The sequence below is a fragment of the Plectropomus leopardus genome, chromosome 13 (assembly GCF_026936395.1).
Source record: "Plectropomus leopardus strain MGB_pleo_1.0 chromosome 13, ASM2693639v1, whole genome shotgun sequence".
Classification (NCBI taxonomy): domain Eukaryota; kingdom Metazoa; phylum Chordata; class Actinopteri; order Perciformes; family Serranidae; genus Plectropomus; species Plectropomus leopardus.
The window spans coordinates 14,114,047-14,141,871 of record NC_142188.1 but is presented as its reverse complement, the minus strand read 5'-3'; the positions used below and the strand labels follow the sequence as shown (position 1 = coordinate 14,141,871).

General features: G+C 39.1%; 1 protein-coding gene across 2 annotated transcripts in view; it reads left to right on the top strand.

Annotated features, from left to right (window-relative positions):
- Positions 1-27,825, top strand: part of sorcs3b (sortilin related VPS10 domain containing receptor 3b) — a 189,883-nt gene that overhangs the window by 102,688 nt on the left and 59,370 nt on the right. Inside the window, exons 1-2 of one of the 2 annotated variants that reach the window (XM_042501844.2) lie at positions 7,870-8,726; positions 24,709-24,776. In XM_042501844.2, the coding sequence (XP_042357778.1) occupies positions 8,067-8,726; positions 24,709-24,776 (728 nt within the window). In that variant the 5' untranslated portion in view covers positions 7,870-8,066. Of the gene's footprint in view, positions 1-7,869; positions 8,727-24,708; positions 24,777-27,825 lie in introns of those variants that run through there. The other variant, XM_088086090.1, reaches the window with a different exon arrangement.

The window sequence follows — 27,825 nt, the reverse complement described above, 5'->3', positions numbered from 1 at the left end:
ACATCATACTAATGCTAACAAGGAGAGAAGGGATTTGGATGAACTTGGTGTCATGCCGTTTTTTATCACTTTTTCCAATCTAATCTATTCCTGTTGTTGTTTGCCATTCACTCCTACTGGAACTAACTTAAATACCACTCGATTTTTAAAACATGCATGTATTCCTCCCACAATAATGTCTGACATTGTAAGCAGTATTTGTGAACATAAAGATGTCCTGAAGCTAGAAACCAGAGAATCAAGATTGTGTCCATAACATGAAGTCTTGATACTGTTCCAGTGAAAAGCAGAGGTCACTTTGTAAATTCAGGGAATGTTTTGCCTTAACTTTAATAAAAATAAATAAATACAATGAAATAAAAATGACATGTATATAAACTGTAAATGAGTGGCAACAGTACTATATGGAACAAATTGTTCAGACAGAAAATTGTGACAGAAATAGCATCCTTAAATTGTAAGAACTAGCATTGAATGAGCATCCCCTCTCCAGTTCCTACTTAATTTCACTCTTCAGCATCCTGTAATGCAATTATGCATATGGCTTCACTTTCTTTTAGAACCAATTATATACAGGCTTTATAGATTTAAACTGCTTCTTTCTTCATTTGGCTGTCTGACATTAAAAATAGGCTCAATTCAGAAAATGAAATGTAAGCATGAGTGTCTTCAGCCTCAAAGTCTCCCACTGGGGAAAAATAACCCTGCAACAGTTATTGTAGTGGAAACAACTGGGCCAGGGTTTAAATGTGTTTAAGTGTTCATTTATGCAAGTCAAACTGCCCCGCTGCATAAAATTTCTGGTATTTTCCTTTAAGAAACAGATCTGGTATTTTCAAAGTGGGTCAAAGAATTTCTGCTTGATAACAGATGGCGTTCGCTCTCCAGTGGCAATAAATAAACATGTTCATTAGACATGAACAGAGCAGCTTTAAAATTGTGTTAATATATGTGTTGTTCATATTTACTGGTCAGAGTGTGGTGACATATTTGAGTGAAAAAGGATTCATAAACATTGGAACCAAGGGCGTATCACCAAATTCTGAGCCCCATGCATGAGCCGTCTCTATGGGCCCCCCCGGTCCTTCCTCTTTTGATCCATGTTGCTCTCACACACCTTTTTTTGGACAGTCAGTCAGTTTCCTTTGTTCCCATTTCCTTTCTGTCTTTCTTTCTTTCTTTACTTTTTTTGGAATCCTGATTTCCCTTTCATGGAGATTTAGAGACAAATCCCAGTGCAGGGAGAGAATGTTAAAATGAGGCCCGGTATCATATTGCATCATATCACTGGGTGCAACACATGTGCAGTAAAATCTGGTCTACACTTTCAGTACCTGATGCAGTGTCACAGTGCATGGATATGACTGATTCGTTTTGCTGCCCACAGTATATTTAGACAGTTATTGGTAAGAGTAACAATTCTGCAATTACTGAAAAGATCCTTAAAAAAAGACCAAAAACAAATGCTTTCTACTTGAAGACATTGCATCACAGAACTGCAAGTGAACTGTGAATTTGTGAAGTTGTAAAAAGACACAATTTATATTGAAGTACAGGGAATTTCTGGCATACAGCTTTTATTCTGAATTGCTGTTTCTGTCTATTCTTAAAATATGTTTTATTGCTTTGTGCTCTAAGTCAACGTGTTGTTTACACTGTCATCAATTCATACCTACCCAAAGAGTTTTGTCATGTTCAGTGCACCCAAGGAGGCTAGAAAGAGCATATAGCACCTTAGCGGACGCCATCTCTTTATTTCTAGCACAGTCTGCTTCATCTCAACTCCGGGTACATTATGTATTTTTTGAGCCCCATAGCTCCCATGGGGTCGAAAAGCGTGTCCCAGCCTCCTTTTAAGAGCCTTGGTGTAGTGGCGGACTAGACTATTTTTGGGCCTCGGGGAGCCTCAGCTATATTTTTATGCCCCTATTTGATTAGAAATAAAAAATAAAAATGCAAAAAAAAACAAAAAAAAAAAAAAAAAGCCCAACTTTTAATTCCAGGCTTTTCGAGGGCCCCCCTGCCATTGGGCCCCCGGGTAATCAGTCCAACTTTCCCCCCCTGATACAACGTCCCTGTTTGGAGCCACAGTCACTTACATATTCTCTCAGAAGTAGTTTAATTATAGAATTTATTCAGTTAGTCATTATCCCTTATAAACAATAACCACTGCTCAGGGTTTGTTCCCAGCATACATCTGGCATAGGACAGGAAACCAGTGTGCGGAGATTGTCAGTCCATCACATGATTGACAGACTGACAGTCACACACATTTCTGCTAAGGTATGTCAATTTTAAGAATGAATTTCACCCAGCTTGCATGTGGAAGCAGCACTGAGAGAGCATGCAAACTCAGTGTCGTAACTTCTCAGTGTTGAGGCGAGAAACACGAGCCGTCAGATGATCAGGATTTAAATAAACCTCAAGGTTGACCAAAGTTATTTGGTAGAAAAAATGTGGGAACTGCAAAAATGATTGCTAAAACTGTTCGATGTAAGACCAGAGACCACAGTGTTCCTGTGCAATGAGCCTCCCTGTCTCTTAGGACTTAATTTATGTGTATATACTAATAAGACAAAATAAAAATATATTGGTTTCAAATCATCGGATAATATTAGCACAGTGATGTTTCTTAAGCTAATGTCTCCAGGAGGATTTAGATGATCGACTGTAGACATTCATCGTGGAATTAACTCATTCCCCCTAATAGCAGCACAAAAGATAGCTGATTGGGTGTTATGTTAATGTTATATCTTCAGTGCTTGATAATGTTGCAATAATGATAGCTGATCTTTTTATAAATATTGACATGCTCATCAAAGTTTATTAAGTGATGTAGAGCTGACTTTGTCATCAGGAGTTAGAGGAGAAAGTGAAAAGGTTTAAGACACAAAACGAAAAAAAAAACAAACAAAAGGTTTTTTAGCAACCAGTAGCCAGCGGTTTTTGTGCTGTCGAATAATGATGTTTTTTACCTATGACAAGTGCACAATGCACAATAATACGTATATAAACAATGTATATAAATTGTGAACTGCAGGGGGCTGTGATCAAGTGACATGCAGCAGGTTGTCCTATGATGGGTGACGTAGTATAAAGAGTATGTTACGTTCCTTTACCTTATGTTATCTTACGTACCTTACGTGCCTCACCTCATGTTCTGTTCTGTTCTGTTCTGTTCTGTTCTGTTCTGTTCTGTTCTCTGAACAATCCACATGACATACAAATAGAAACAATACACAAAAAGACCTGAAAAGAGACAGAAGGCTCCTCTCTGGGGGCTATGTGGCCACAGGGAGAGGCAGGCCAGGGGTGGGGTGTTACACGGCAACACTGGTGCAGACTTTTATTATTATTTTTGTCTTACATTCACAGGTATATTTACATAATTGTAAATGTGTGTGTTGTGCATAACTTGTCTTGGGATATCGTTTGAACATTTGTAGGAGGATACTTTGAATACTGTGAGTGCTTACACATAAGCAGTCGGGAGACGTTTTCCTGGAGGGCTTTCCACCATAAAGGGATTTCTAGGTTTGGGTTTGGAAAAAAATCATGGTTTGGCTTAAAATGAATGGATTCTCTCAGAAAGGGCTTTCTGAAAGAAAGCCTTCATCCAAAGAAAAACTCTCCTATGTGCTAAACATACCCATAAAAAGTGTTTATTAAGCTTAATTGCCGAGAACATTCATGCTTATACAGACTGTGTGAGCTACTGGACACCTGAATTTCCCTGGGGCATGAGTAAAGTATCTATCTATCTTGTATTGCAGGAGTAGAGACTGCACTGCAGGGAAAACAAATGCATTATCTTGTCAGTGAACATTTTATTGATACTCTTCGTATCAACATTTTGCAACTGTTTATTTACATCATTTCCTCATTATGTTGATAGAAAATGTAATCCCAGTAATATCGCGTCACTTACAAAATCATTTTGGCTGCTTCTTAATTTGGTGTATATAAATGTAAATACCAGAAGGCATGATTGATGGTTGTGCTCACTTTGTATTTTACCTCCAAATAACGTTGCATCTAATAATGTACCTGAACTGTTGGCTTACAACCTATCTGATATTATTACTGCTTGTGTTTTTCAGCCATCTTATGGAAGCATCTCTATGTTCCCAGGTTACAGTAGTTTTTTTGGTAATTACAATGTTATCATAACAGACAGACAGAATGGCCACAATTACGACAAGTCAAGTTGTAAAAAATTGGTGGTGGAAGAAGTTTTCAGATCCTTTACTTAGGTAAAAGTACATATACCACCCCTGGAAAAATACTCAAGTAAATACAAGTCAGGCATTGAAAATAGCGCTTAAGTAAAAGTAAGTGAGTAGTGTAGAGGAAATGCACATAAAGTATAAAAAGTAATGTACGCCATGCAGAAAATTAAAAAAAACTCAAACACACACACAAATCTCAGATTTCTTTTTTTTTTTAAAGAAAAGATTAAAAAATTCAATTATAAAAAACACCTAAAACTTCAAAATGATTTTTAAAAAAAGTTTAAAATTTAATTTAATTTTTAAAAAAAATCAAAATAGTTGGCAATTAATTTTCTTTGAATCAAGTGATTGATTAATCAAGTTATTGCAGCTGTACTTTGCTATTTGGTGATTTAATTAATAACTAAACATAATATTTTATGAACTCTTATGTTTTTATACAAATATTTTAATCTAATTTAAATTAAAACTTTATTTAAAGTGACCAAAGACTTCAGATGAATGTAGTGAAGTAAAAAGTACAATATTTCCCTCTGAAATTTGGTGGAGTAAAAGTATCACATAGCATGAAAATAAAATATACTACAGTGAAGTACTAGTACCTCGGAATTCATACTTAAGCACAGTACTTGAGTAAATGTACTTAGTTACATTCCACCAGTGTAAATATCCTTAAATAATATGGATCGTGTTAAATAACACAGAGGAGGGTACAAAAGGGATAATTGGCCTGGCACATGTGAGAAAACCCTGCAAACTGTTACACTACAGTCGTATGTGAAAGATGAGCTGCAGCTGTGGGAGATCAAGTAAATTGTATTGATATCTTGACAGGCTCGCCCCTGTGTTCATCATGTACAGGGAAAAGGCTCAAGAACAAAGACATCAAAGAGATAATAGTAATCCGGTGATTCACCAATGAGGAGAGTTGTGTTTCCAGTGACAGGGCCAGTTTATTGCCGTGGCAAAGTGTCCTAAACTACTCCTCCCACTGTGATTTTAAAATGCCTTTCTTTCATCGAGACGATGAAGGAGGTACAAAATAAGTGTTTTGCCATCTGCAATAAAAGAAAGTTTCTCTCTTTAATGGCATGGGTATAGCTGAGTGGGGAGTGCACCTTGCTGTTCATCTCCTGCATGCGAGTGCGAGCTGTCTGGGTGATGGCCATTATGGTTCCTGCTACTGCCTATGCGTCCGCTCCGCCGGGATCACTGAAGTGTTGGAACTAACAAGCTTGGGATGCAGACAGCGGATGCACAAATGGGATTTTGTCCTGAAAGCTTTAGAGTTTGCTCCCTGTCTTCAGGAGGAACAGGAGAGAGGATGGTGCCGTTTGCGGGGACTGTCTTGAGTTATGCGCCACCAGAATGAGATGATTACATCTGATAATCTTGCTAATGATCTACACTGGGGAGGAGAGCACATAAAATTGAATGAGCTACACCGATGTACACAGCTTTCACTCTGTTCCTCTCATCTTTCTTTTTTCTCTTATTCTCTTTCACTGTGCTTCAGATTTATGCAGAATCTGAGATGTTCTCCACCCAGGAAGATATGCAATATTCCCTGTCATAGTTTAAGCACAGGCAGGATGTGGGGCGAAGACGCACACACATTAAAACTGTTCCCCCAAGATATTTCTTCACATACATACATCTCTTTCTTTCTTTCTCACAATCACACACGCAGACACAAACAGAATCAGCACAATGCTGTCCCGGCCCAAGGTTAGCACAGATTAAAAGACGTGTCATTGATGGAAGAGGCTCCTCCTCCCTCCCTGGCCTGTCACAGTGTGTTTGGGAACAACCCACTTCATTTTAGCAGCATAATGGGTAAACAGAGTGTGATCAGTCCAATTACCCCCTCATTGCAGAGGCGTTCTGGCGGGAATGGCCTGTAGAGAGAGTGAGCTGTCTGGCGTGCGGCGGAGTTGCAACAGTAGCACCTGCTGCCTGGAGCTCTCACTTGTATGAATCTCAATTTGTTTGTACAGCCGTGCAAAAAAAAGAAAAAGAAAACGGTGACCAAGAAGTGAGCCCTCTGAGGATGATATGGCAGCACTGGCTAGCCTTCTGATTGCTGTTTTCACTGCACTGTCTGAGGACGTGTGCAAGATCAGAAGGTGCTGTTCTCAGCAATGAACTCATGTCAATGTCAGCCCTTCCAGTGGATTGTTTTGCGCTTAGTTCTTGCTGTGCAGCTTTCAAGGACGGTGAATTTTCTTATCCCCCTCACTACAGCATGTTTCACAGCTCAGTAGATGCATGATTTTGCAGCCGGGAGTTCATCCATAGTACAGTAACAAGCTGCAGCCCTAAATATAAATTCTGGAAATGTACGTCTCACCTGTTTTCAGACTGTTCACTATCAAATAAAGAGTGAGACAGGACAGTTGGCACCACAGTAATACTCCCCTCTTCACTTTTACAGTCATGACTAACAGTCAGGACTACTTGACATGTTCATGTGAGTGTGGAAATTTGCAGTGAGTATCTTGAGATCCTTTAACCTTGACGGCAAGGAGTAATTTCTCTCACTTTATCTCAAAAATATATACCATCCACTCTCACGTTACAAGGACATACCTGGTTACATTCTTTGTCCTGTTCTTGTGATCCAAATATGTGTTTGTCGTCCTTGAAGAGGATGGAAATGCTTCTCTTGATGGTTCTCCCTTGGGCAGCTGTTGAGCAGCGGAAACAAACATACAGTATCTAATGTGTGTTTCAGCTTTTTATCACCAGGCATAATCATAAAAAAAAAAAATGTTTCTTTCTTTCACAAGACTGACGTACAATTTCTGCAACAACTGACAGAGAGCTCTGTCAGCAGGAAATAGGAATTGCCTTTCAGGATTCATTTGGCTCCACTAATTGAAACTAATACCTTTCAAATGGCATATTGATTTGGAGAAAGCTCAATTTTTCAAATGTGCATGGTAAAAATGAATGAATAATACAAAATTTGAACGTGCCAAGATTAAAACAGAGCTGTGTGGGGCTTTTTGCCTGTGTGGCACCACAAGTCATGAAGATGACAGCAACCATATCATAGTGTGACTTCAAAGCTCCTCTTGTTTCCTGGGCTGTTGTGCAGTAGAAGGCCCGAGGTGCATTGTATTAGTGGCCTAATTAAAAAAAGTCACCGGAGTGTCACCAGAAATACAGTCTCAGTAGAAAACCCCTCGCGCCTATGCAGCTCTGCACATCAAAACCATATCAGTGTCACGTCTGGATCTTTATCTGGAAGTCCAACTGAATTTCCCCCAAAATGCGCTCTCGCACGCGCGTGCACACAGTTGACAGGTGAATCCAGAGTTGATTGATGCAAGTAAATGATGTTTTCTTTCTTTCTGTCATTTCCGAGCCAAAAAATGTTGCCACAGCGTGAACACAACACAGTTCTGCAAAGCACAAATTACTTTTGCTGTCAGCCGCTCCGAGTCAATCAAGTGTTGTTTTGGATAACTTTTATAGGTTTACATAAATAGCCTCTAAGATGTTGCTGAATAAAAAAAATAAAAACTCTGCCGCTCCAGACTGAAATAAAATCGTGGAATAATTTCAAAATGATTTCAGCATTTTAAAGCTTTTTTTCAGCCCCAAACATCCTCATGAACAATGAGCTCAGATCGTTCCTGCACTCACTCTCCGTCAGCGCGTTTGCCTGATGCGCAGCGCCTCCCCAACTGGTCTCTCACTTTGACAAATTCCTGGACGTGAGCGGGTCTGCTGAAAGGCTTCTTGCTCGTAAAGATGATACCCTGAATGTTTTAGAAGTTGTCACATCTGTTTTTTCCCCTCCCCGTTTGCTCAGTTTGGAAGAACACAATGGGACTGTGGTCATTTTGGAGTTTTTCGTTTTTGGCTTTGCTGTACCCCTTTCACCTCAAGTTTGGGGCTCAGGCGGAAATAAGTTCTCCCAGAGCAAACGACAGATTTTATCGCCTGGAGGTAACGCCGCTGGAAGCACGTGCAACCCGAAAATCAACCGCGGTCAAAGTGGACAACAGTGCAAAAGTTTTAAGCGCGTTTGAATCACAAGCAGGTGATGCTTTGGAGCCGAACAATGGCAAGCAAGTGGGGAATGAAACCCAGGGCGGAATTGAAGCACTGATCGGCGACAAAACGGCACCAAACTGTCCTAAAATAGCTGGTAAAAAGTGTGGTAACACTTCCGAAGACAACCAAAGCCAACATACAGCGATTAAAATGTTAGAAAACACGTTTCTTGACACAAGAAAGAAGGTAAAAAGGAGTGTGGGCTCCTCGTACGCCGAAAATGTGGATAGGAGTATAAATGGAGAAAGGTTTATGGAGGCTGTCCAAGGTGTTTCCAACTCTAGACCCGAGTACCGGCGCACCGGGGAGGACGCCAGAGGGTCTAACCCGAGGCAGAGTGAGCCGCACCTGGACACTTCTACTTTTGCTCTATCGGGAGACTCCGCGCACAACCAGGCGATGGTGCACTGGTCCGGGCACAACAGCAGCGTGAGTTTGTTTTACAAAAACACCTCATAATATCATCAGTGTTTCAAACAGCACGCCCCCACACACTGATTTAATTGCTAATAATTTTTTTCTGTCTGAAATGCATATTTTCAATAATTTTTGACAGATTTACATTCATCTGTCACATTTTACGCGCAGCTGTTGCAGCGCGCACGAGGGGAATTCCCACCAACAAACTAATCATTTCAGTCAAACACAGCCTTGAATTGAGCAGTGCATCATTTCTTTTTTATAATCATGGTCATGTTTTTGTGTTACATAGCGCACTGTGACCGCTGCGCGCCTGTTTGCGTGGATGGATATGACTGTGCACTTGCAGGATTCCCTCTCGCTTTGTGAAACCAGAGTAGAATCATTTATTTCAGAAGTGTTTGCCACCTGAACTTCAAATTAATAGTTAACCCCGCAGCTACATCTCTGTGACACTGAGCTATGGCAAGGTGAGACGTTTTGGCAGCAATCACAACACATTAATTATTTATGAAATAATCAAGTAATGTCTCACAGGAAGGTGCAGTAGCTACAATTAATAGAGTGTGTGTCCAACCTGGCCCTTAATGTGACGCTGATGAGACACAGTCTGACCTTTTGGCAAATGAACCAGCTTTTTGTCGTTGACATTTGACTCACACTTTGTTCCTAGTTATCTAATTGCCTGGATGAACACAGCATTGCAATATGTTTGTTGTGGAGCAGAGCTTTGCACTTCAAAAACAGGTTGATGGGGAACAACTTAAATGGATGACAAGACATTGCAGCAACCACCCAGATCACCCTCCCCACCACCACCCTCACACACATACACACACCATTTTACCATCACAAAGACAAAGCCATGGAGATTTTTATCTCTTGTTTTACATATACAGCATGCAAAAAGTGTTTGCAAGCCCCAGCATTTATCAGGTTCAAAGATCTTTAAACTACAAACAGGCTTGTATAAAAGAAAGGAGCTACTGTGGCTTTTTTACTGCAGGTAATTCAGATCACCTCAGTTTGCTGGGCAAACGGGTGTGTGGCAGCAACATTAATCTGGGATCACATCACAAGGTTTTTGTGTCCCAGAAACACTGTGAATATTCATACATTATCCAGATATCTTTATCTGGCTGGATTATATAATTCAACCTCCACTTGTGTTTTTTTTTCATATGTGGTACATTTTCTGTTTGGTAACATATGTCATCGCGTGAAAGGCACCACAGGCTTTGGCCATGTTGATGCATCGCTGTTGGCAGTCTCCACGGAAATAAACCAGAAATGCACCCAATAAAATCTGATTTGTGGGCCGTGTTGTGAAATATGTTGTTGGTTTGAGACGTCTTCACCAACGATGGCCTTTTGTACTGCGGGACACTGTTCACTGGATCATCACTGATGGGCTTGTCACTGCAGCCAGTCAACATTTGAGATTTATACAGTCTGAACCCCCTGTCTGCAGTCCCAAAAGTACGGGTGGAACTGCAGAGTTTAAATTGATGGCATTTTATGACTGGATGTTAGAGCTCAGGCTATATTAGATGTAAATGACTGATAATAAATCCAATCTAAAAGGGACATTTGAAGGAAAATTGCTTCATTCCTGTGGTCTAGGGTGGCTATATCAAATATTCACTTCAAGACTTTGCCTGTGATCTGGCCAAGATGTAAAAATCCCATAGGGAGTAAAATGAGAAAGATGTAGAAGGTGATGGTGAAAGCATCAGAGGGGTGGGGGTGACGGATCTACAGAGTTCAGATGTGATAAAGAATTTCATTGTATAAAACCTCAAATCTGTCCACAAATCAGTCCTCCCAACTATTATTTGATTTCTGTGATTGTCTGAGACATCAAAGCCTGGAGTCATAGCTCTCTGGTCTCTGACTCTAAGAGAGATAACATTGATTGGACTCGACCATGGGAATAAAACATATACTGCACGAATTCCCTTTTAAATTCATGCTTCTTAACTACATGTAGTATTGATTGTCGGCGCATGTTTCTCGCTTCTTAACTCTGCCCTGAATGTGAATGGGGATGGAGATATGGAAGATTCGTGATTTATAATGATGTGGGCCATAAATATGAGCAAAAAAAATGGCAATTAAACAAATTAAAAATCCTGAAAAATACATTTGGCTGGCAATGTTGTTTATGACAAATCGATATTTCAGTCTTTTTTTTGCCTTACATGAGTGTTCAAGCTGCGATATGACTATGTTGGTAATCTTTTTAAGCAGCCATTGCAGCACATCCTACACTCAAGGGATGCAGACCCCCCCCCCCCCCCCACCCCCTGGAGGCAAAAGTCTTAGTGTGCAAGCCAGCTGGTGATCAGGGAGTTATTGGTAGCCAAATGATTTTAGGCTCCTGATTGACCATTTTTGCAAGCTTCTCACAGACAGCTGACCAAACTAGGACACTGTGTTGAAGCAGTTAATGAGCATCTTTTATTGACATCACGTCCCCTGAGCTTCTGCTGCAGAAATTATACTGTATCTTTGTGTAAATAAGGTCCACCTACCACGAGAATGTGGTCATCGTCAGTGGACGATGCTCTGGGAGGAGCTGGACATTGATGAGTCCAGCTGTTCTTCTTGGCTTAAGGAGTGAATCTCGTTGATTTTTTTTTTTTTGTAACATTTTGTCTGAAGTGGCGAGAGTCAAACCAATCTGTCAGCTCTGTAACGTCGTCTTTTTCTGCAGCGACTGACTGGGAATCAGACAGGCCTCCTGGGCCGCGTTGTCCGCATGCTTAATCAGAACGAAGCGGTTATTGTTACACATAATCTCATCGGTATAAATAGACAATAAAAAAGAGGAAATGGCACAGCCCTGGGGGACACTTGTGTTTAAAACCGGTTCATTAGATAGACAGCCATTCCATTTAACATGCCAGAGCTGGTTGCATAGAAACTCCTTGATCCATAAAATCAAATGGAATGGGTTCCCAATTCACAGAGGCATTTGACCAGAGTTTGCGGGTGTTACAGGATGATGAAAAGTGCATTAAAACGCTGCCTCTGTTGAGGTGTTGAGATAAAACAAAAGGAAAAGTTTCCATGTGGTTTTGATTTTATGATCATTTCTCTTTCATATTAGTCACACACGGCTGCATTTTCCTGCTTTTGCAGCTATAGTTTGGGGTAGGATTCCTTTAATAAAGAAGTCACATGATGCTCAGTCGGAGCAGGCTGATATGTGACCTTGCAAAACCTTTTATTCATGCACTTTTCATCATCCGCTGGCCCCCTGGTTGCTAGCTAAAGGGATGTTGATCCATACTACGTTTGATGAAAATCAAAAGTGGTTCATGTTTTTCTGTACAAATTGTTCCCCTCCTGTGATGCACATTGTGTTAGAATATTCTGCACCTCAACATCTGGATTTTTTAAATTCCAGATGAGCCTTCTTTTTAGTTTTTATGTATTTTATTAAGTTTCAGATTTTTTCTACTTAATATAGATTTATAATGGTAGCAAATGGGGGGAAAAAAATAAAACAAAGGAAATTTTTATTCTACCAGCCATTTTCGTCCTCTACCTGCTCGTCCCTCGGGGTGTCAGCACCATAAGTCTGTTCATTAATCCAGCCCATCTCAAGCCTTTAGGGGTGCACTGTCCACTGATGTGATTGTAAGATGCTGATAGAATCTGCAGCAATCCTGTGTGCTATGTAAGAGGTAGACTGCAGGTTACAACAGCAAAAACAATTTCTAAGCAGTGTTGATGGGCAATTTTTAAACATTTGCTGGGAGAAATACAGCATTTCCCATTGTGTTTTTTGCCTCAGTTTCATTTTATGGCGCACAGGATACAAGTTTCACCCTCTCTATAGTAATAATTCAGTGAAATCCCAGTTTTTACTCTTCAAATGACATGCATGTGTGCCCTTTTTTTCATGAATCATTTGTGCTCGGGGACCATAATGCATCGCATCAACATAGGCTCTCAGCACTTCCTCGGCACTTAGACTTTTTGGCTCACAAAGTGCATTTTAAGCAGCAAATAAAGGCCAGCCACCAGTTGTACGTTTAAGCACACTGTTGTTGCTCAAATTCCTATCTCCCTATCAGTCTTTCTGTTAAACACACACACACACACACACACACACACACTTATCTTTCACTTTTAATCAAAGTGACAAAGCGGTTATGGCTCATATTTGACAGGTTTGCATGTGATTAATTAGTTTAATAACTGTCGCAGTGTGGTAGACACATACTATAGCTGTGATTAGGTTATGAAAACAAATTTATGCATTTTCTGATTGGGAAAATCATGAAATTGAAATTCAAATCGGGAGACGACTTCTTTATTAATCATCATGGAGATGGAGTTCACACAAACTGTAGCACTTTATGAAGGGATTTTTTTAATGCCTAAAGGTCACGGCTGATTTTGTTTTGTCCTTTAGTTTCATTACTCCCAATTTCAGGCGAACCAAGTGACCCTGGTTTGTTAACATTACACCCTGAGTCTTACAGGGCCTTGAAACAGCATCTTGCCTAAAGCAACACAGCAGTTACTATCATGTTTAAAGATGACGGGGATTGCTCAGGTGGCAGTCGGCTTAAATAATGGTTTGACTTGGCAGTTTACAGTGACAGGAATGTATTAGTTTCAGGGGGAAATGGTTTTTTCCGATCCAGCGGGATAGAAAAGACCTAACCTAAAGCACCACACACACACACTGCACAATCAATGGAGATGATGGAAAACTTCCAAACACAGAATGACACATTTAGAAAGCAGAATACTCACTCTATGGGTATCCTGGAACAAATCCTCTGAAATGCTTTTGCTCTGAGCACACACACGAAAAAGCCCCCAAAACTAACCAACAACAAAAAAAAGAGTTAAAGGCAAAAACAGAAGCTATATATATGGACAAAAGAATATGGACAAAATTATGGCAGAAAATATGATAAAATATTCATCAGGAGAGGAAAGACTTGACAGAAACTACACATAATTTACACAAGTTAATGATAATATTGAAGTGGATGTGAATTATCATCGATAATATTGTCATGAGACTATGAACTATATAAACAACTAAGCACTGAATTTGAAATAATAGCTGTAATTGTATTGTTATTTTCTACTTGACACACTTTTATTTAAACAATACCCTACACAAAGATTAAATAACAGTCTCTAATTACATTCCATTAGCAGTATAAGAATACACTTAATAATAATGATTTTATGTTTTGAGATACTGTATCGATTCTCAAAAACACTATTGATTTTTAATTATTTCTTTATATTATTTCTAATTATTTTTTTCAATATTTTTACCTTAAAAATCCAGCAAAAACGTCTTTTTTGTGTGCATATTTGGGGTGGTGGAAAAAATCGATACAACAAAGTATCGCAATATTTTGCATGACAATATTGTATTGATGCCAAGTATTGGCTTTTAAAATTCAAAATAATATTGCAAAAAGATTTTTAACTTTTGATAGTGTGTTAAGGTCAAAAAATGAACAGTTTTTTAGTCCAGGAGATACATGTTACTGTAATAAAAAATGATTGAAATGAGATGAACAGACTGAAAATTTTATATTATTAGATTAAAACAGCTGACAAAGTTTTTAGCAATATATGCTATCGCAAAGCATTCAAAATAGCAATAATATTGTATTGTGACCTAAGTATCACAATGACATAATACCAAGGGTTTCTGTGTGTTCTGTGGTGTGTGCTTTATATTATGACAGTTTCCTTAAATTAGATTTTATAAAATTCCAATCCAATTTTGCTGACAGTATCGCAATACATCGATATATATTGAATCGTAACCACTGTATTGTGATACATATTTTATCACCAGATTCTAGTCAATACACAGCCCTAATTATCATTCATTTCCATCTTTCTTTGCTCAATGCCCTTTTTATTTCTGGCTTAATTTTCCACAGCGAGCTTATAACTTATAATGTTGCACTTGGTTTTGCTTCTGTTGCCTTTCTTTGCCCAAACATGTTTCTTTCTGATGTGAAGATGTTCTAGAAATATTTAAGTGCAGATGGCCTGCAGCTGTCAGGATGGTGCACAACAAAAATGAAAACTGAGGGTGACAAACATGGATCAGCCCATCTCTGAAATTAGTATGTCAAGAAACTGGAATCTTCATGTCAATATGACAATAAAGAGTTTTAATAACATTTTTGTGACCAAACAAACAAAGAAAAAGTCAAACAAATCAATAGCTCAATATGTCTCATTATACACAACTCATGTTAAAGGTTATCCGATACTGACCTGATCCACATTATCAGTCCTGTCTCATAGATATCTTGTTCAACTAATTTCAGACTAAATACATTTTGAGGCAAATATGTTAAAGCCCAAATTATGTTTTCTATCAATATAACATGGAAACCTTAACATATTTGACAAGTTGCAAAATGTTGACACTGAAGCATCTGCAAAATGTTCATTATGTTTTTCATTTGTTTTCCTTCAATATCTGTCAGTTGGAACCGTTGTATGTAAGTATTAAATTAAAGTAATGGCACTCAGAAGCACTTGGTAGAAGTCAGAGAGAGATGGTGGTCTTTATCAGATATGGGAAAAGTTGTGAGTGGCTTCGTTGGCTTGGAGCACAAAGTATTTACTGAAGAGGTGAGAAAAAATCAGTTCCAAAGATCAGTTATTAGTCTCATTAAGTACTATTAATTGGTACTGGCCCTGATCAACCAATATCGGTCAACCCCTAGTCTTCTGTTTTATAAGTGTAATTCAAGCTGCAACCTCTGGTGCTGAAAAACATAGTCAAAAGTGTAAAGAACTGCAGTTCCTTGAAAGGCCACTTGAGGCTTGCTCCAGAAGCAAGTCAACTATCATAGACTCCCATGTTAAATTGCCAAACTTTACAGCACAAATGAACATGTTTACAGCCTGGTACCAAAAAAAATGGCTATGGTCTCTATAGCTAATTTAAACATTTATGAGAACTGTACGGGGGTGAATTTTTGTATAGCTCAACCATTTTTTAAGGCTTAAAGTTACACATAATTAAGGACAGGTCGCCTTGAGTTACAGGCTGTCTGCAGATAGTGTCCTCAGCTTCTCAGTCAGATCCATCCGTCCACAGCGCCAACCTCTTACCCAAATATGGTCATTTCTGGCTCCAAAAAAACGAGATGGTGATGGCTAAAATGCCAAACTTCAGTCCATAAAGCAGTGGATGACATAATGGCAGCTACATCCATTATTTTCACAGTCTACCGTATGATTAGATGAAAATCATGGTTAAAGTAATAAAAAAGAATCCACTTCAAGTCTTTCAGATAACGCCACATTCATCACGAAAGGTCATCACTTATATAAACAGGTGCAAGCTTTTACAGTCACAGTGCTATGACTTTGTAACGGGAGTTTCTACCTCGTTATAATGAACTGAAATGACATTTGGCTTTGCTGGTCATTATTCATCAGTCGCTGTGTGTTGAAACCATTAAACTCAGTGCCCTGTCAGGATGAATCATAATACCTGGAGAGGAGAAGGGACCAATCCACTAGGCTTTATCTGCAACCACCCAAAAGGTATAAAAAAGTAGTTCAAATTATAACAAGATGCCCAAAACAAACTTTACCTGCCCAGCTGGTAGAAGACCACCCAGTGTGGCATCATCTCCAACTTGACCACCTTCCTATGAGTTCAGTTCAGTCCTGAAGCGTAGCACTTTGTTGCCTGTAAAAGACAATCTCAAACATAATCCTGGCAGCATTTACATTTCCCTCTAAATGTAATTGGCCAAACAAAAAAAAAGCACATAAACTTAAATTCTGGGAGAATAAAAAGTCCCATCTGCATGTTGTATTAATCTTAAAGAGTAGGCAGTTTCTACCTTTAGACAGTATGAAAAATGCAAATCAGTGACAAGGAGGAAAAGACAAAATAGGGATATGTGGGACACATTTAGCTCATGATCTGAGTCTCAAAGCACTTTTGGCAGTAAAGGGGGTCACTTTAGGTGGAGGGCTTCTCTCTTCCAAAATCTCAATTTGGACCCACTACCGCCTTTGGCTCCAGCTCAGACCCCTGCGGGCAGAAGCCGAGCCATTAGGAGCCAAAAGCTGAAGAGACTGGAAGAAATGTCTGAATGGTGTTACATTGCTCAAAGTTCTCCAAAATGCTAAGTAGTGTTCAAAATTATATTTAAAAAAAACATTTTTCATATTATCATATTGCACCCTGGTAAATTTCCAGTTTCGGTTGTACTCTATGGCTTTGTGAAAAACAGGGTGACACAAAAAAGAAGTAAATGTAGTCAAGCTACTGTACCTTCAACCTCGGAACAATAAACATGAACAAACAAGAGTGGCATTGAACAAAAAAAGCTGTAAGAGTGAAATGCTAATGATGTATTTTTGGCTCTCCACACCACTTACAATGCATCAAATTAATTTTAAATTGCACGGGATGTGACTTAGACTTTGTCAAATGTGTCAAAACATTTAAATTACTTCTAAAATTGCCATCCGGTTTGTCCTTGAATGCTGCGTTCCCTTGTTTTTTACCTTTTTTGTGCAAACCACAGTGCCATGACAAAACACAAAGGAAAAATAAAGACAGAGTGCCAAGTATACTTCTATACTTTTATCCATTAAACATATTTCATTGACTTTTTACCTCAAGCTTCCCTTAAAGAAACAAGGCAGAACAATCATAATCTTTTAATGGCAAACAGTTATTTTGAGCATTGTTGTTAGCAGCATAGCACAAAATCTCCACAGTAGTGCTGTGTTTGACATGAAATCCTTTTCTATTCAGCCCATTTCATTAACCCCCCCCCCTCATAATGGACTGCATTGATTGCTGCAACCTGCATCAGGGCTGTATGACCGAAGCTCAGGATTCAGGAGGATAAGCAAACATACAGACAGCTAGACTAATGCACAAGGGACATTTCGCTGGGGTTTACTTGATGAAACCAGCATCCCCAGAGTATGTTTTCACCCACAAAAGTACAAACAATCAATTTGGCCCACAGATAAGATGAGGACAGACTGAGGCCTTTCTTCGACCGCACCATTTCTCTTTAAAGACGCATGTCTTTTCTGCTAAGTGCTCTACTTTGGAGACGTCCTCACAGAGCCGCAATCAAGATATGTTTTTTTTTTGTATCCCTCCACCCACTTGCAGTGCATCTTGATTTTGCCCTCGCTACTGTCAAGCCTTAAAGAAATTTATGCAAATTTGCAACCAATACTGTATTTCTTTTCTCTGCAGGTGTTTGCATCAGATAATTTCTAATGGATGCATGAATATATTAATCTTTAATCGTATCAGAGAGAAAAGGAAGTTACAATTTGTGTCTTTGGTGTTGTGACAGTAAAGTTTTGAGCTCAATTTGATACACAGAATACGTTTTGCTCTGGTGGTGTAAGATTTTAAGTGTGTTTTTGGCTAAGCAAAGGACATGAAACAGTATTTTTTCCTTGTTTGGTGGATGATCTTTCCCCCTCATATCACAAGAAATAAAATTAAAAGTGATAGTCCACAGCAGACCTAACAGGTTCTCAGTGTGCGTAGGAGATCTAGGACATTAATTAGCTAGTTGACTTAAGGAAAACACAGTGTTTGTCAAATTACTCGAATGACTCTTTCCTGCCCTCGGCTTCTGTCTTCCTTCTCTTAATGAAGTTGAGAATGTAATGAGCTTAACAACAAATGAAACAGGTTTTTATTTTTGTGTCCTCGGGATTGCATCTGCGTGAACAGGCCAGTGAATGCAGTGTAGTGAGGTGAACAATGGAGTCCCAGCTTGCTCTTCTCACATTGATATGCCAGCTTTTGGTGTCTGATAATGGCCAGGATGCATTAGGGGGCCCCCATGGATCTGCATTATTTGGTAGACTTGGCGCTTCCCACCACGTTTTTCACCCGGCTTCCTCTTTCAAACCACTTCTTCTGCTTCTTATTCAAAGCAGTAATGGCGAGGAGTCAATTTTGGGGTAATCTGCACTATGACGCTGGTATGAAAAAATTATGTAAAAGCTGGGCATCACCTCAACCTGGCCTATTACAGACTGCCATTTGCTCTCAAAAGACACTCTTTATTTTGTAGAGTTTTTTAATTTGTAGGAATTTTTGATTTTATGGGATTGGTAGGTTATATTTTAATTATTGTGATACATTTTTTGTGTCTTGTAATAGTACTGTATATAGACTGCTGTTATTTAATCTGCTTTGCATTTCGCTTTTCTTTTCCTAGTTGTTCTAACGTTCTTACTTTCTTCACATTTGATCTATTTTGCAATATTACACTGAAACTCTGTGTTAAACCTGATACCTGATGTGTTAACCTGATACTACATTTTTTATTTCATGTGAAGATTATTTTTTGGCATCTCTGCTTTATTTGATAGTGAGACAGTGGCAGGAAAGGCAGGGGAGAGAGGGGAGTGTGACATGCAGCAATGGGGCCGAACCTCTGCAGCTGCTGTAAGGACTTGCTCTTAAAGAGGGAAAATGGCCATTTTTAAAACATTGATATTATTCTGGATGCTGTATGACATGACGAAAAAAAGATACTGCAGCCAGCTCCTATTGCAAAATCACGCCAGGAAACCACTAAGTAGTGGTACTAGGTAGTAGTGTCATCAGAGTAGGCAGTTGCTATATACTGCAATAATGTTACTAACCAGTGGTTTTCCAGTGTGCTCTTGCAATATACGCGTGCATGGTGCTGGAATGCAATGTGATATACCCAATGTGCTACTGGGGTGACCTGATATAGACTTTTGAGGTTGATATTGATATAGACATAAACCTGATAACAAAGTATTGTCAGATGGTGTATTTTTTTAGTGTAAACAATCATAATATGGATCCCTTTGATCCATTTTAAAAAAAAATTTAAAAAAAATTTCAAAAAATGTATTGCAGGAATTGAATGTTGCCATCAGCAGCAACATTCAACAGCCCAAGTAACCGCATGGAAACTTTATATTAGCTGCTGATTTTAATCAACTCATCCTTCAACACCAAAGATGGAGCAGGATCAAGGACAAATGTAATGTAATTTAATTTAATTTAATTCTACCTTCTACCTTCTTTTAAATTGCTAAAGCTTTAATTTTAACTGCAACATTATTACTCATTTTTCATTTGGAGTTGTGTTTATGGCCACCTGGCAAAAAATCCAACCTTTTAGCTCTGTTTTTTGGTCTCTACCTGATCTGTAAACAAGAATGTAATTTGTGAAGATTACTTTGCTGAACAAAGCATGTAAGTATTATAAACCTTTTAGAACTTATTTTCTGGTGGACGTTAGCATCTGGTTTGGCCTACAGAAAAATGCCATCCCTGAGGCGACTCTATATTGGCTGATGTATTTAGCTTTATTCTGAAGATGTGTTTTCCATCTAGTTGTATTGGTGCACATTTTCAATTAAACATCAGTGGAAACATTATTTTCTTGATTAAAAGATCATTGGATTGGTCTATAAAATCTCAGAAAATGGAGAAAAATGTCAATCACTGTTTCTTAAACTCATGACATCCTCATACGTCTTGTTTAGTTCACAACCTAAAAATATCCACGGAAATGTCATAAAGGAGTAAAGACAAACAAAACTGTATTCACATTTAAGAAGCTGGAATCAGATTTTTTTTTCATAAAAAATATTCAAAGTGATTAGTCAATTATCAGATTAGTTGATGATTAGTTTAACAGTTGTCAGCAAGTCAATTAAATAATCACTGCAGCTCTAATCAACAAAAGTAGCCTAAAATGTAGGAAACAGACTTGATTATTTAATTATGATGTACATGAAACATGTGACTTAAATGTTCACTGAAGAGACTGAAACATCAGATTTATCTGGAGTTATGAGGAGACTGTAATTTCACTCACATGAAACATGCAACAGACAGAAATGTTGTATTTTCATCACATTTTCCACATTTTTTTCATCAGCCATTTAAGCCTTGACAGGAGCTCTTGTAATGACCTCATCTCATTATGTCCTCTTCTTCTGCAGAAGTATAATGGCACCTCACTGGAGAATATGTGCCACCAGCTGTTTATCTCTATGACTCCTAATATTTGCATAACAGTAGTGGATAGAAATGGGCATAAATTTGCATTTTCATTGCCAGTTTGAAAATTGTTTAAAAGTTGCGCTACATTTGAATGAAATTGGTGCATGTTTTGTAATTTCTATGTTGAATGCTCTTTGTGCTGCTGCTGCTAAGTCAGTAGCAAAGAGTTTTTTTTAGTTTTACTAAAGCACCTTTCTGGTTAAATAAAAAGATTGTCATAATTCCAACAAATGATAAAAATCTTATGTGGTACAGGACATCTTCATGGCCTGACATTTTATTTGGAAAATGGAAAAACAAAAAGCACACAAAAATTACACCTACTGTAAATGCACATCTACACACAGCCCAGGTAAATAAGAGAGCGTTTGCACTCCAGTCTTCTCGGATTAAGTTTTAATTCAATCTTTTGATGGATTCAAACACACCTTTACTCTGTTTGTCAAATCTGATGAGGTCATAAAAACTGACCTCCAGACAGCTGACAAAGAGGGATGACATATTTGGGTAAAAACCAGCTTATGAGAGCTTATATTTAAGACATGATTTAATTAGTGTTGACACATTTCAGCGAGTTGTCAGGCATTTTGATGTTGTGGTTACACTCAGAGGAGGTAAATAGACAAGGGTTACTCCTGGGAGATAGCCCTGTGTTTGGATGTGTTTACCCTACAGTACGATATACAAAAGCTTATGTGTATTCATGAGAATGGAAATGTGTATCATTTTAATGGTGAACTTTTCCGCTGGATGCTAAAGGTAAATAAACTAGAGATATGTGTCAATGCTTCTCTGTGCATGAGCCGTTAGCCGTGTTATTACTAAAAGCCTTACACCACTCACTGCTATCAACTTTGGGGGTCCCTTGGAAATTAATTTAGATCCTTTAGTTGGTCCCTCCGGCTAGGTTCAAAAACAGCACCAGATCTACATGAAAGTGGATGTATTTCTTACATTTCTAAAGATTGTTCCTACTTCCTGTGATGCATAAGAAAAGAAACACAATTCTAGAGGTGTGATTTGTAGAGTAAGGGTCCCTTTTTTTCCCTCGACTACCCAATTAAAAAGAAATCATTTTTGAGGGGGGTCGTCTTAATGATGCCTTACTGGGGGCAACAGGTTTGATGTGCTGCAACAGAATTTCATTTTAATAATAGTCATATTGCAGTACAGTACACAGCGATGATTCATACCTAAATTGCAAGCTGCGTGGAGAAGCGTCTGCCCACCAACATGATGTTGAGATGCCTCTCACGTCCCACTGAAGCACTTTCAAAAATTCTCTTGAAAAACAAAACAGACGGATGTGGAATTTCTAAAAATTTGATTTGGTCCAACAGTGTGCAGGACGTGTATACGCTGCGTCTTTGTGTGTAGGTCTGTGTGTGGATTTGCATCAACACAGACATCATGGCTATAACACCTTTGTTGCCATAGAGGCTGCCTGTTCAGCCATCTGAAAGAGTTAATACCTTTGCATGGCCAAACAGCACCTGACTGTGCCTTTAATGTTTTTTTTCTTCTCCTGTGAAAAACACTGGACGCAGAAACAAAAAAAAAGAAAAAACAGCAAAAGAAAGTACCTGAAGAGCGTGTTTTTTAAAAGAATTGAGTGAAAGAATGACAGAAGGAAAACGAGGAGGAAAGAAAAAAGAAAGCAAAAGAAGGAAAAGAAAGCGACAAGAATAGAACGTTTGGATAAAAGGATGACTAAACCCAACTCCTCGGAGGGTGAGAGCCAATCTGAAAAATGATTGGTTGACTTTCCCGGGGCAAAGCTCTCTTTGCTCACATCAATAAAACATAAACATGAATAAATGCACTGCTTTTGGCCTTCCAGGGTCCATACTTAATTTCATGTATGCAAGTGAGCGATGATACGCATGGAAAATTGTATTTACCTAGAAGGCTCAAAATAATTCTGGAAGCCATTTTGTGTTTGTTTGTTCCCAGTATTTACATAAATGCAGGGCTGCACCATAAACTCTTCATATTTGCCTCTAATGCTACTTCATTTGACGGGTTCTCGCAGTTTAAGTGACGCATTTGATGCACAGGTCATGTGCTCTCCCTCGGCATTTGCATGTATAGTAGTTGCTCCCTGTTGACTCGAGCCACAGATGCACTGCTATCAATAATGTTGAAGACGTGGGAACACACAGTCTCCAGTGATGTACTCTTGATGTATCCACTTAGGGACAAATCATCCAAACAGTCATCTGCCTCACTAGTCTGTTGGTCCCTGAGGAAGATCTCCGCTGACCCAATCCAAAGGGTCAGCTTTTGTTAATGAGCCGACCGCACAAACACGTTGGAAACATTTAAGACAGAGCTCCTAATGACAATTATAGTTTGGGTGCTGAGAGGCTTTTTGTTATCAAGTTTCGCCATTTGGGGCTATTTTTAGACATCGTTTTACGTCCTTGACGAAATTCGTGAGCATTTGATTTAATTGGATCCATGTGCAAGATGGTGCAAGTGATTGAAACTCAGAAAGCTGTGAACATTTATTCGTTGTTCACTCAGTTAATTTGCAGCGCTGGGGTATTTGAATCCCTCTGGTTGGTGAATGAACCGCCTCTAGTTTGACACTGATAAAATCAATTCCAGATTCAATTTACCTCGTAGTATTTGTAATGTCCCATGACACAGAGCCATTGTTGTTAGCAAAAGAGAACTGAAGAGACAAACGATCAACACTTTGGCAGAGTTTTTCTCTCGTATCTATTTTTCAAAGCAGGCAATTAGGCCTAACATCACAGCCACTTAACTAAGTCTGTACTCCAAATTGATTCAGACTCCAGCGTTGGACCTTGCAGACATGGTGCATTTAGTTATGCAAATGCTTATCTCTCTGTGTGATTGGTTAATTAACCTGTAATGCAGATAGTCCCAGCCATGCACAGTGGCCGTCTGATGGCTAAATTGTGGGTCAATTGGGTTTTTAACATTTTCAAAGCAGACTTAGAGGCATGTCTTTGTTCCTCCGAGTCTTGTGTGGCTTTTCTCGATTTAATGACTTGTTCCGTGGGTCCCATAAGGTTAATGTGTTTAAACTCTCTGTAATTGAGCTTTTGACCTATCTTTCAAGCTTTTAAAAAAATTCGTCATATTATGCCATGTTCCTGCTCCTTGATTGTTATTATCTACCATTCCCTCTCCCTCCTTCCCTGCCCTGCCCTAAATTCTCAATACCCCAACCCCCCTTTCTATCCTGAGTTATGAGCATCCCCATGGGAAGTCATTTATAATGCCATTGGAGTGACAATAATTCGTTTGCACACCATTTCACTCTGCCCTCTGTGCCTTGGCAGGCTTTTATGGGCCACATTTTTGTTTCCCCAGAAACACATTGTCCAACCATCCTCAGAGAACACGCAAAAGCATTTAGCCAAAACTGGAGCTGGACGTCTTCCAGTGAGTAAAATAAGTGACATAACATCTTCCAACAACATTTGAAATCAACTTTTTGTTGGTGCTTTTTGCAGTCACTCCACTGTTTTGACGGTAAAAGCAAGACAGAGGATAAAATAAAGAAAGAGGGAGGGCTTGTGTGGTGCAGTCGCTGACTGCATTTCGTTTTATTGTTCAGTGAACAATTATGTTCAGATTTTGCTGTTATGTAGGTATCATTCCACATGAGATACAGGCACAATTCTTGACAGCTCACATGGATTTTCTTCAGATCCTGCCACCAGCAGACTGACATCTCCTGACAACATGAGGATCACTTGTCATTGGGATAACATACTGTATGACGCTGATATTTATTAGTAAAGGGATGTAGCCGACATGTTGTATCCATTCCACGTCATTAGGCGTAGACAGGTAATGTATGCTGGGGGGCCACTTATGCAAAAGCTTTTTAGCGCAAATGTTGGCGTTTAATTAAGCATGTCTGTTGCGCTTATGTTGCAGGTGATCCTGATCTTGACAAAGCTTTATGACTTCAACCTGGGGGCTGTTACTGAGAGCTCACTCTGGAGGTAAGTTCGTTTTTAATGATTGCTATTTTTCCTTTTCTGTCTAAATAGGAAGGTTATGCCATCAGGGTTTTATAAAAATGCAAAAGCAAAACCCCAAAAACAATAAGAATAATATATTCACAGAGAGTGCAGTATAGTGTAAGTGTGATTTATAGTGTTCTCAGTTGCCAGGATATGAACAATGAAGTTACACTGGAAGCCAATATGAAGTATGTTTTAATAAAGCAATCTAAAGTGGTTCAGAATGAAGCATCCTCCTCTTTGCTTCCTGTAGTTCTATACATCTTATCCATCCCCTGTTCCAACTGCAAACAAAAAATGATTATGCATTTGCTGTTTTAGCCTCTACCCTCTGGAACAATCTTCCCCTGTCCATCAGATTTGCTGAGTCCATGGACTGTTTTAAGTGTGTACTAAAAACCCACCATCATTTGTTTTGTTTGTGTAGGTCTTGTCTGTCCCTCATTGTACTGTGTTCCATATTGTAATTTACTGACACTCAATTAATTCATTCATTCACTTAACTGTGTGTACATGTGTTTGTGAAGTGCTTTGTAACTGCATGTTTTAAAGAGTGCTATATAAATAAAGATTTACTTACTTACTTACATAATACAACCGAGAAACAGCCTCTTAGAGAAGGCCCAACCTATTTTCTGTCTATCAGCAGCAGGGGAATGTTTTGAAAGGCTATTTTTGAAAACTTGATCTCATCCTGACAGTCACCTGGGCAGGAGCTGCGAGTGTTACCAAAATGACGCCAGAGGCAGCCTAAGAGGTCAGCAATGAGAAGGACTCTTTGGTTAGGTTTAGCGACTCAACAACTTGGTTATGGTTAGGAAAAGATTTCAGATGTTGCTAAATAACACCAGACTTTTAGTGGCACAAATGCAGGAGTAAGAAGGGATCAGCGGTTAAATTTAGGGAATAAAACTTTTGGTTTTGGTTAAGAAAAGGCTTCAAATGTTGCTCTGAAAACACAAAGCTTTAAGTGTAACAAATAGGATAGTAAGAATGGGTCGGATATTAGGTTTAGGCAACAAAACTACTTGGTTATGATAAGGAAAAGATTGTAGATGCCTCTAAAAACACCCAGCTTTGAGTGACAAAAATGCTGCTGGAAAGGCTGCAGTGTGACGCTACAAGACACCAGACTTCCAGTGATACAAACAGGCTGGAAAAGCAGCGGTGAGTCACTGCTAAACACCTGACTTTGACACAAATGCTGCCAGGATGGCACTGGTGTCTTAACATAACACCTGGCTACGAGTGACATAAACACAGCTGGAAAAGCAGCTGTGTGTCGCTACAAAACATCTGGCTTTGAGTGAAACAAGCATGTTTGGGAAAGCAGGGGTGTGTCGCTAAAAACCCTTGGAAGAGAATCTGTTGGTCTCGAGCACCATTGTCCTGGTTCAAAATCCAGTGTTTGTTGAACACATTCACCTCCATGTCTTACAACCCTGAGTGGACTTTCATGCTTTTTGAACTACGTCTGTTGCTCCAAGTGTCTAGTCATGAAGATGGCTTTACGTTTGAGTTGGTGGAAAGCCTGGTGTGTCTCACACAGATGTTAAACGATGTCCCCGGTGACATCGGCACTGTGAGTCAGACCAGGCTGTTTTGAAAGATAAACCTGAGGACTTATCTGAAAGATTTTTTTGTTTGTCTCTTTTCCTCTGACCTAGAAACTTCCTGACGGAGTTTCTTGATTGATTGTCATCCGTAACCTTTTGTTTCAGAAGCAATTGACATGCAATTTCTACTGTATAGCCGCAGTAATTCCATTCAGTACGTATTGAGAGGTGAGTTACAGTGCCCTGTCAGATCATAAATAAGAATGGAATTCATTAAGGATTATACCACAGAGGCCAATCCAGCCTCTGATATGGCTTTTTTCTCACCTCCCCCATAGCCTGCAGAGAACTCATTTCATTCTGAAATACACGTGGAAAAGAGACCATCAGTCCGCCAAGCATAGAGTTTCAAATTAATATCTGTTTCACCAGAGGCGCAGCTAAGATTTACACCCGACTTGACACGTTTTGAAATCCCATATTGTGTACAGGAGGTCTTCCATCATCAAGGTGTCTGCTTAACAATAGCACCACGAGTAAATTAGAGTGTACCTCAGGGGGTGCGCGAAGGCTCTTAGTATGAGTATTAGAAAAGCAGGGATTTGAATGTTATGAAAAGAAACGGGAGTAAATGATTTCTGTGATATCACACTAAATGATTTATGACTACAGCTGCGGGCCACTGTTGGTGGCAGAATGCAATGTGCACATCAATGGGTGACTCGCCGAAGCTATCTAAACACGCATCGAGCCCCTTTGTGTTTTTAGACGGTTACCCTTTCTTCAAAAGAAACTTCACGAGGTAATAACATCATTTAAGAGGCTTTCTTCCACAAGCTCAATCAAAGACAACTGAAAGGAGTACTTAAGCACAAATACAAATGTGTTGAGGGGTAAGTCTTTGTAAACAATGTCAGCACCAAATGGGACAATTCAGATTAATGCACAGACAATGATAGCAGACACTGGGTATCTATCCAATTATGCAGGGAAATTACATTTGGAGGCACTCAGGTAGAACTGAGAGCGTGGATTTGTGGTGAGTAGAAATATGAAGATTGGGATGACAAACACATCTACCCTTGTCATGGGATGCATGGACCTGTTAGGAACAGACATCTCTGTGACGAGCAAGTGTCTTTACATGTTGTGACAGACCGTAAATGGCTTTTTAATTTAAACACATTTAATTAATAAGGACCTAGAACTTGGTCATTTATTCTCATTTATTTTTCTCCTTTTAACTGCTTTTTATAACAACTTTAACCTGTATTTGTCAGCTATGTGGTGCTAATTTGTGGCACAAAATACCATGTTTAAGCCTCTGCTGCTGCGAGGCAATCTGAACACAAGAGGATGACACTAAATATCTCAGTCAGTTGAGAAAAGAGGGAACAAAAGGCCACTAATTTGAGATTTAAAAAAACAGCATGAAAGGATTTCCCCACTGCTCCGCGAAGGATGTCTTCAAA